Source organism: Clavelina lepadiformis, chromosome 7 (assembly GCF_947623445.1).
Source record: "Clavelina lepadiformis chromosome 7, kaClaLepa1.1, whole genome shotgun sequence".
Taxonomy (NCBI): Eukaryota; Metazoa; Chordata; class Ascidiacea; order Aplousobranchia; family Clavelinidae; genus Clavelina; species Clavelina lepadiformis.
In genome coordinates, this window is record NC_135246.1 from 12,499,060 (window position 1) to 12,509,368 (window position 10,309).

The 10,309-nt window shown below is 35.6% G+C and overlaps 1 protein-coding gene across 2 annotated transcripts; it reads left to right on the top strand.

The window, feature by feature from the left end:
- The first annotated feature begins 13 nt into the window (after positions 1-13).
- LOC143464432 (sodium- and chloride-dependent glycine transporter 2-like) lies at positions 14-8,810 on the top strand. 2 transcript variants are annotated; one of them, XM_076962184.1, is made up of 16 exons: positions 14-146; positions 436-591; positions 4,820-4,949; positions 5,071-5,202; positions 5,348-5,521; positions 5,648-5,865; positions 5,964-6,050; positions 6,158-6,292; positions 6,416-6,519; positions 6,705-6,829; positions 6,998-7,110; positions 7,304-7,432; positions 7,618-7,717; positions 7,813-7,913; positions 7,990-8,157; positions 8,288-8,810. In XM_076962184.1, exons 2-16 carry the CDS (start codon positions 499-501, stop codon positions 8,483-8,485), a joined length of 2,007 nt encoding a protein of 668 aa, XP_076818299.1. In that variant the 5' UTR covers positions 14-146; positions 436-498; the 3' UTR covers positions 8,486-8,810. The 2 variants fall into 2 exon arrangements, with proteins under 2 accessions (XP_076818299.1, XP_076818300.1); XM_076962185.1 differs by lacking the exons at positions 14-146; positions 436-591 and adding an exon at positions 4,194-4,635.
- The last annotated feature ends 1,499 nt before the right edge of the window (positions 8,811-10,309 follow it).

Below are 10,309 nucleotides of genomic sequence, written 5' to 3' on the forward strand. Positions count from 1 at the left end.
TGACGCAACCGAAAATCAAGATGAGAGTTAAAAAGTTTAGCCAAAGTGTAAAGTTGATGCCTGCTTCTGCCACGTTTACAGGCAAGCAGAGGCATGAATGAACTGTGTCTCTTCATCTAGGATTGAAAACGTTTTGCAACTATGAGGTAAGTTTTCATTAAGGCTGTCTGAAGTTATTTTGCTGAAAAAAAAACGAACATTCAAAGCCATTTTCGCGGTTACTTGAAGACCTAAACGAAGTGTTAACGTATAGGCTAGTAACACAATTTATTTTACTTATAGAATAAATCCTAAACAGCTAAAATCGACTATTTGCATACTTTTTCTACTAACTTAAACGCCTACCAATGATGAATCAGCTATTATCTTATCTATTTACGTCGTCTCAGCCTTAAAATCAGAACGGTAGTAATTAGTTTTTTTTTCAATTTGCAGAAATTGCCAACTAGCAGCATCGTCTGTAGACAAGCTAAATGCTTCCTTTAATTTTAATGAGAGATGTTGCCAAGGGCTACGAAGAAATCAATTAAATCTATTAAAAATGTAGTGGCCCCTGACGTTTCAAACGATATTAGATCCGTCAACTCTGTGGTTAGTAGTGAAACTTTTGCATCTGCATGATTTAAATATAGGCCTAGTTTAAACGAAAAGATGCCTGAATACTGAGTTGGCCTGTAAGTCTGTTCAAAAGAAACTGCTTTTAAGGAGCCAATGATGTACATATTACTAGGCCGGGTCCGAAACTATCCCATCATCCCACTAAAGTAGTCTAGGCTTCTATAAGCTAAATACAATAAGATTAAATTGAAGCTGAGTTTAACGATAGTCCTGATATTTTAAAGCAATGGTTTTCAAATTTCTGATTGGAAAGTTGCAGACGACCTTTGTAACCACATACAAATTTGTGAAATCCTGTTGTTGTCAAATGTAGCCTACACGAAATTAGTTTTCAGCTCCTCAAGCTGTTAACCGTATCAGGTTATGACAAAACAAAGAAAACAACCACTAACACAACGTCCGGCCAATTAAGTGGTAATAATTTTTTGCGGCGCAAGAAAGGATGTTATGAGATGTGACGATCATCTGAAATAAGAAAGCTTCCGGGCAATTTTCATTCTGAAAGTAGGGCGTAAACTTTTGCACTGAGCACCAAATTGATAGTAAAAAAATGACAAGCATAGGCCCAGTGGTGGGATTAAAATATTTTAACATCCGGTTCTCTCGCTAGCAGCATGCCATATTGACCCGGGGCCGATATACACATAGACCTATACATACGCTTATTAAAAACCGGTTCGCGGAGATCGTTAAAATTCCAAGAACCGGTTCGCACGAACCGGTGCGAATCGGCTGAATCCCACCACTGCATAGGCCTACATTTACTTTAAATGTGGTTCAGTTCGTGTAACTCAGTTCTATTAAATTTAGTCATTGCAGAAATATCGTTGAATTTGATTTAAATGAAGAATGGAAATAAGCAATAAAGTCTCAGAGAAAAAAGTTTTTTGTTTTATTTAAGAAATTAAATGAGATACGTATGAAATTTTAAATATCTATATTGCTCTTTGAGGTTTATACCACATAGTTCAAAAATACATTTCTTTTTATCAAACACTACAACTAACTGAAGAAATGAATGATATAATTTTAAAAAGTATTACCAGGCGTACTGTAGTAAGGAAGTAGTTTTTTTTATCACCAAAACTGCGCCATAAATTTAAAGATCTTGGGACGTGTGTAATGAAGATTGGGATGTCATAGAGGAAAATTACGATGTCTTTTTTCTTTGCACATGCAATCGAATGCAACTGCTTATTTCACTGCAAAAACGTCATTTTGGCTGTTGCGAAGATTATGGGATACTCTGCCCCCGCGAACCCCTGAAAATGCCTCGCGGTCCATGGATGAGAACCATCAGTCTCAACAGCTGAGTTACTTTCAGGAATAGTATACAGCATTAAATAAAATTGCGATGAGCTATGTGGTGAGGTGAAGACTTGTGGGGCAGAAGTTTTTGAATGCTGAATCCAAAACGCCCGCGTTTTGTCCACCGAAAATGTGAGGAGCGCAAAATTTGTGAGTTTTCAAATCTCAAAAAATGCTTTAAGACGCCTCGAAATGAAACGCTTATTTTCATATTTAAAAATTCGATAGCTGGCAATTTATGGTGCACATCTTTGAAATACTTTTTAAAATAATTTTTGTAACATCGTATAAAGCGATTTTGAGACGCCGTGTACCCTACTATTGTAGGGAACACAACCTATGTTTTTCTAGGTTGCGGTCGATGATAATTTAAGGGGTCGCAAGTAAGAAAATGCGATGAGCAAAAAAGAATAATGAGTCTTAATGACGTAAAAACGCGTATGACCCAATTGGCTCCCAGAGTCGAAATCTTTCAAACCCTAAAATATTACAGAATCCTAACTTCTCGTATGACGGTATATAAATTTATATCCGATATTGAAATCGTTATCTTCCGGCTGTGGAAAGTTCATTCACTACTTAAATTTGGCGAAAATATCTCACTGCTCGAAGCCCGGTTGCCAAGCTAGCCTTTGTGCAATTTTTGATGGATGCGTTTTTTAGTTTCTGTGTGCAGGCGATTTCCTCGAATTTTTAATTGTCCGTCCCGGGTACAGAAGAGTAAAAAGCAGGAATAAGAGTCGTTAGCGTCTTGCCCAGAAACATTACTGTATATCGATTGCGTTGTAATTCTGATTTCCGCCGAGCTGTAATTTGCTCAATACTGCTATTCAAATATTGGCCAAACTCTCAAAATTCTCTTAAAATATCAGAATTTTAATATTTATTGTATAGTGAGATTATTGCGATGTAGAAATACTTAGGCAGACCCCAATGATGATATGTCTTTTTGAGCCAGAAAACCTCCCGAAATAATGACTAAATTTTACCACGATTTAACACAATGCTATACGGTTGTGTGTGTGGTTCCGGTGTAATTGGTTTCGGGCGGGTACAAAAGTCTTTTTCGGAAAACGTCATTTATTTTTTAATGATTGCCCCAAACATGCATAAGTTTTGGATTTTACAGTATGTAGTAAACCTCCAAAACTTTCCTAAATCAGAATGACATACTCACTGTACTGACATATTTCCATCAACACCCTTGTAGAGACTTGTATTTTTCCATGAAAGCCTACCGCTCACTAGACCGAATATCATGTGATGACGCGTTATGACGTAGCCGCCTTTGAACGTAAAGAGAAAGAGGTTGTAATTCCACGAACCAAGAATAGTCAACAGTTCATGGTAAAACTGATCAAACAATACACGAAATGATATTGCGATAGTGTTTTAAAATGATGTTTATGTCCCTAGTTATATTAAAACGGTTTTATGCAAAATTACTGACTTTGGCTAAGAACACAGTTAAACAGCTTTCTTCCTTGTTTTCATTTTTGTTGACACCTCATCTCAACAATGTACCAAGCGATAGATATCGCCGTATTACTGAAATGGTCATCAAACGCAGCAAAATATATATTCATATCTATTCGAAAGTTAAAGCGTATTTAAAATGCTGTACACAAGTACAGTAACATGAAGATTTACTCAACAAAACCGAGAAAATGTCCCGCAATGTATACGCCCCTTATGCACACTTTGTTTAATTTTCGCACCGCTGGAAAAGTATCGGGTTACGTCATGATCACGTGTGAGTATTGTGAGTTGTCTCATATAGTCGTAAACAAACAGACAATGTAACAACATGATTCTCTTTTTATATAGCCCATGAATGTACCAAAGGTTTTTGGTAAATTTCCTGGATTTTTACTGGTAAAATCTGCATTTTTGTTCGCTTATATCTAGTATATAAGAACCCGACGCTTATGACTTGCACAATTCTTCAGCAAGACTTTTGTCTGAACATGACTAAGAAATGCCGGTCTATAGACAGAAAAAGCGTAAACGTTGACAAAAGTGTTGAAATCTTTTGAGATAAGCTTCTTTTGGCAAAACAAGCAAACTCCTGTGTACTAAAAGAACTTGCTACAACTGCATGCGGAAGTTTATGTTTTGTTACTTAACTTATTTGAGAGAAAAGTGGGCTACCCGTTTACTAATTTGTTAGTTATTTGCAAAATTGTAATAAAATTTGAACGTTACTTGATAACTTGTTCGCAGATAAAGTGGCCTATATCTGTTTCAACTATATAATGAATATAATAAGTAAACAAATGTGCAACTTCATGTTGGCAAAGGGTTGCTCTATTTCACATTTCTCAAAATATTTTTGCAAATTTCGACTAACATTATAATCAACGTCAGAAAGACGTTTCTATTTGTACAGACAATTTTAAAATGGTGTCAACAAATGTAACTAAGACTCGGAAACCGACTAACAGACAGCTGTTATAATGTTTGTTTGGCTGTTTTACCAATTCAAAGTTTTTTTGGTAATGTTATTGAATAAATTCATTTGTTCATTGCAGTGTCCTACATATTTATAAGGTCGTATAAGGTTAATGCATCGTTTATTTACGCAATTTAAAACAAATCGTAAGTCATATATTAAAGCGAAACTAAATAAACATATATATTATGACCAAAACAAAAATGGATACCGATGAATTGGCGATTGAAGAAGGGTATGCAAAAAAGATAGGCAAGGTGTGATTTGCTTAAAAGTCGAAACTTGAAGTTGTATTGTATATATATTTGAAAAATATCATAGAACTTATGTAAAAAAAACATATGTAGTTGTAGTAACGTATTTTTATTTTCGATGTTTTTTGTAAGTAATTATAGTTTTTCGTACAAAACGATCAATATATTTTTGGTTCATAAATCACAGGGCCAAGACAGCGACGAGGACAGAGGCAATTGGACTAACAAGGCTGAGTTCTTGTTATCAATGATCGGTTATGCCGTGGGATTAGGAAATGTCTGGCGTTTTCCTTATCTCGCTTTTCAGAACGGTGGTGGTAAGTGACCAATAATCCTACGTCTAAAATACGTTAAACAGCCGTAAGCAGCACCTGTTTCTAATCGGATTTAAATGCCGGGATGAAGTTTTAATGAATCTTCTGTACAATTTACATCCAGGAGCTTTTCTCATTCCTTATCTGATAATGCTGTGTGTTGCCGGTTTACCGATCTTCTTTCTGGAAGTCTCACTTGGACAATTTTGTAGTCAGGGACCACTAGGTGCATTTAGAGGCGTTCCTATTGTTAAAGGTAGAGCATAAGAGCACTTTTGTAGCTTGTAGTATTTTTAGCTTGTATAATTAAACACAATTAATAATCTAATTGAAATGTCATCACGGTAACTATGCTGTATTTGCAAGTATTAAAAACTTATCCATGTTTATAAATGTTCCAGGGCTTGGATTTGCCATGGTTGTCATTTCCGTATACGTCGGTATCTACTACAACGTCGTTATAACTTACACTTTGTTCTATTTGTTTTCTTCTTTCACTGCCGACGTACCGTGGCGTGGCTGCGGTAACCCTTGGAACACAAATGAATGCGTTGATAGCCACTTGACTGCTAATGGTAAGCTTTTATTCGGTTTACCTGCTACGATACGACCTCATTGATTGATTATGATCGACCTTAACTGTTTGGTCTGCAAATCGATTGTCTTTCGTGTTAAAGTTTACGAATTACTGTAATTTGTAGTTACATGTTTGACGAACAACACTGCAAACTCCACCGGTTTGTTTCTTGAAAATAATCTTACCGATTTTGCTTCAACTATTTTGCCAAACGTGAGCTCTGCAGCTGGATTGAACCAAAGCTTGGTCAACACAACTTGCCTTGACCGAGTCAGTCCCAGCGAAAACTACTGGAAAAATAGGGTCCTGGGCTTGACAGATGGAATTCACAATTTGGGCTCGGTAACATTTTGCAATCTTTATGCTTGTGCTTTGTATATTAAATGGCATTTTGGGGTTGCTGTCTAATCTTTTTCATATCTTTATACGTCCATATAAAGGTACGTCTAGAACTTGTCCTTATTCTTATGCTTGCGTGGGCAATCATCTACTTATGTCTTTTAAAAGGAGTCAAGTCGTCTGGAAAGGTTATTTTTGATATACGTTTTATTCTATATAAGTACAGGCTGTTTGAGTTATTGTGATGCATCTCATAGTATTAGAGTGATATTTCAATAAAGGTTTGTGTAAACAGGCAGTCTATTTTACCGCCACCTTTCCCTACGTCGTTCTCACAATCTTGCTTGTTCGCGGGCTGACGTTAGATGGCGCCTTTGACGGGGTAGTATATTTTTTCAAGCCCAGATGGGAATTGTTGAAGGAATCAAAGGTTGAAAAAACAACATTGTTATTAATTGCTTGCTAGGATATACATTTCTTCCCATTTTTCAGTATCATTTCAAACTTTTAGCTGCAATTGTGGAATTTAATCGATTTTATTTGATTTTGACAGGTTTGGAAGGACGCTGCTACACAAATTTTTTATTCCCTCTCTGCTTCGTGGGGTGGCCTCATCACCCTTTCATCTTATAATAAATTTAACAACAACTGCTACAGGTAGCTCACAACTTACCCATTTTACTCATTACAGTATGTTTTAACATCCATTCTTTTTAGTCTAATTTAAATCTAAAAAAAAACGTTAAGTGATTTTATACATTTCTAATCAATAATTTAACCGGCATAAAACTTAGTACGTGCAGGTTTTCAACCGCAAAAATAACATTTGAAAACATTTTTAGGGACTCACTTATCGTTGTTTTGACGAACTCCTTTACCAGTATCTACGCCGGTGTCGCCGTTTTTTCAGTCATTGGATTCATGGCGAATGTGCTCAAAACCGACATTAGCAAAGTTGTTGCTGACGGTAGGCTGTGGCCATAAATTTAATTCAATAACCTAGTTATTTGAACATTTTATTTTGCTCTATACGATTTCGTCCTATTGTTAGTAGTTAAATTAGTTCAATTTTACTAATAGTTTTGTTGAGACTCAAATTCTGACGAACTAAAAATTTTCTGCTTGACTGTTTTAGGACCTGGGTTGGCGTTTGTGGTTTACCCTGAAGCGCTTTCACAGATGCCCATTTCCCCCCTTTGGGCGGTTTTGTTTTTTCTCATGCTGTTTACATTGGGTTTGGATACGATGGTAAGTTTTTACCACCGATAGTATTGCAGTATAAGCAATATATAGATATATATAGATATATTACAATACTATATAATGTAATATTACAATATAATATAATGCAATATTAAAATAGATATATTACATATATAAGCAATCAGCAAATAAATAATTAGAGTTTACCAAATAAAATATTTTCTGCTAAACTGCACAGTTTGCTACCTTGGAAACGATTGTGACGTCTTTTACTGACGTTTTTCCAACCCTACGTCGTCATAAAGCATTGTTTACACTGGCTGTTTGTGTCGTGCTGTTTTTACTGGGAATTCCTTTAGTAACTCAGGTATGTTAATTTCAAATTCCGAGGTCCTTCAAAATGTGTGTCACTACACCTTTTGGCAAATAAAGACTAATACATGTGAACATTTTCCAGACATTTCTATATTATGCTTTTAAACTTTTGAAGACGTCTTCGTATTCGCTTGTTATTACTACTCATTATTATCGATTATTATTATTGATTTTCAGGGTGGTTTTTATTATCTTCACCTGATGGACAGCTATGCCGCATCTTACACTTTAATTCTGTGCGCTATTGTAGAAATGCTGGCAATTTCGTATATATATGGTAAGTGCTTGTTACTCAGCTTATTCACGAATTAGGTACATGTACACAAAAACGTATGAGCAGTTGCTAAACTATACTATACTGTTTTGTTGAAGGTTTGGATCGATTTTGCGATGACATAAAATTGATGACTGGGAAAGCCCCTGGTCTTTATTGGCGGATCACCTGGTCGTTTGTGTCACCAGCAGTGTTACTTGTGAGTTTAAAACACTTCTTACTTTCAAATAACTAACTGTTGCCATTCAAGTAAACTATTTTTTACTTTTTTTCAGTTCATTTTCATCTATAGTTTGGCCAATTATAAACCTCTGAAGTTGAACGATTACGCTTTTCCGCCTTGGGCAAATGCAATCGGTTGGCTCACTGTCGCCTCTAGTGCCTTATTGATACCTGCTGTTGCCATCTTCCAAGTAGCGTCGCGAGATGGTAGTTTCTTTGAGGTAAAAGCAGGTCTTGTTTTTTTGGCTTGATAAAATATATTAAACATTACCCTTACTGTGAAACCCCTTATAGTCGTTAACGTCATACAATATAGAGTTATGGACCACTGCAATTTTGTAATTTGAACAGAGATTAAAATCAGCCTGTAAACCTGAGCGAAAATGGAGGCCATACTTAAAGCAAGATCGAACTGGAAGGTACGCACCAAAGACCGACATATTTTTTCCACCCGTCGACAACAGAAGTGATTCTCCAATCTGTGATTCAAAAGCTCGTTTATTCTATTCACCTGATTCAAGTATGTCGAGTATGACTTCCGCAACGTGAAGATTTCCTGATCTCCAGCGAAATAGGAGCGATTTTGCCAATAAGCTGTCATGTTGACAAGTTATCGACAATTGATTGCTGCAAGATTGTTGTTAAAAGTTGTGTTATTTTACATTTGCAACAACAACCGTACGACAATTACAATGCAATATAGCCTTGTTGTTATCGCTACATGTTACTTGCTTCCCTTGCTTTTGCGTCATAAGAAGTGCAATGAACTTTGACATATTTATATTTATTTATCGCTGTTCACTTTGTTTCTACAAGCAAGAAATAAACCTATGTCGAGTGACTTGCAAAACAAAATGAGTAATAAATCTGGGATTTATGTGGTGAAACGTCAGTCATTTACTAAACAATGTCAGGTCGCCGTCTCGACATGTGTTTACTTGATGGTGCCTCTTACGAAAAATAAAAGCACCAGGTGAGGAGTTAGGTCTTGTGTGAACATAACGTTTACTGCGGATTGTGTAGATAGGTTTGCAGTGGCTTAATAAAGTAGAAGCTTATTGCAATGTATGTAACTCCTTTTCTCACTGTAGGTTTATCACACACGCTTATGAACTGCGCCATAAAGTCTGGCTGGAACTTGTTAGCATTAGTCTTAACTTGCAAGTCCTAGCAAAAGTGGACGTTTATTTCAGAGAAGTTAAGCTCTAGAAATGATTAACTTAGCCTTCTCAAGCTGATTGCTTTTTTTATACATGAGCTATGCCTAAGTCTAAAAATGCAAGGCATGTGAGAAAATTTTTTATATAAGGTGGAAGGTTATATAAGGCAACATTATAGGACAGCATTTTCCAGGCGTTGAAATTGCGTGTCGGGATGATTTTAGAATACAGAGAGTTTTAACAAAAAGATCTTACAATTTTAGTAATGCAATTAATTCTATTAAGTTAAAATTTCACTGACTTATATCACAAGTGTGTTGCGAAATCTTTAGCAATCGTAAGCTTCTGCAAGCGTTTTATATGGAACCTCAGCTAATGCTTCGTTTTATTTGTAACTTATTTACTCGTAGGTGCCAACAACAAAGAAAACAAACTCTTAGTCTAGACATCTAGTCAGCCTAATAGCGTCATTTTTAAAACGCAATATTAGTCTTTAGTCTTGCCAAGAGTTATCTGTGTATATTTTGAACGATCGTCATTTATAAATAGAATAAATTGAAAAGTATTCAAATCTTATGAGATCCTACATGGAAAAAGTGCGGTAGTTATAAAACAATATAGGACCGAGTGAAAGCTTCGATATTTCATAAACGTCAGTGTGTTCGACAGGCATTTTCTAATATAAATCTTGATTTTCAAGGTATAAAAGAAAGCATAAACAGTTTGATGCGTTTTCTTTACAAAAATTTTTTTGATGGTTTTTGGGGTATAAAAATGTACCTCTCTGGTTGAATTTTTTAAGACATTTCGCCAGAGGTGTCGTGCGAAGTAATAAATCGATGGACTAAAAGAAAACATCAGTGACCTAATCAGATTAAAATTAAGATTACGACGCCTTAGTTAAATAAACATAATATAAGTTTCAATTAATCTTTTCCATTGATGGGAAAATTCTTTAAAATACGATGTCATCTTTCCAAAAAATACCAAATGCTTCTGTTTGTTGGAAAACTTGTATTATTCAATTTTAATCTTTTTGTAACTTTTGTGCACCTGTAACCGATATAGGATATACGCTTGATTTATATTCGCATTTCATAAGCCAGTATAGGTAGGCAGGTGAGTTTGAAATTTTAACACGGGCCAGTGGAACGTATGCATATACTATAGCACATGTACGTGATTGAATTTTTTAAAAAAGGCCACTTTTGGA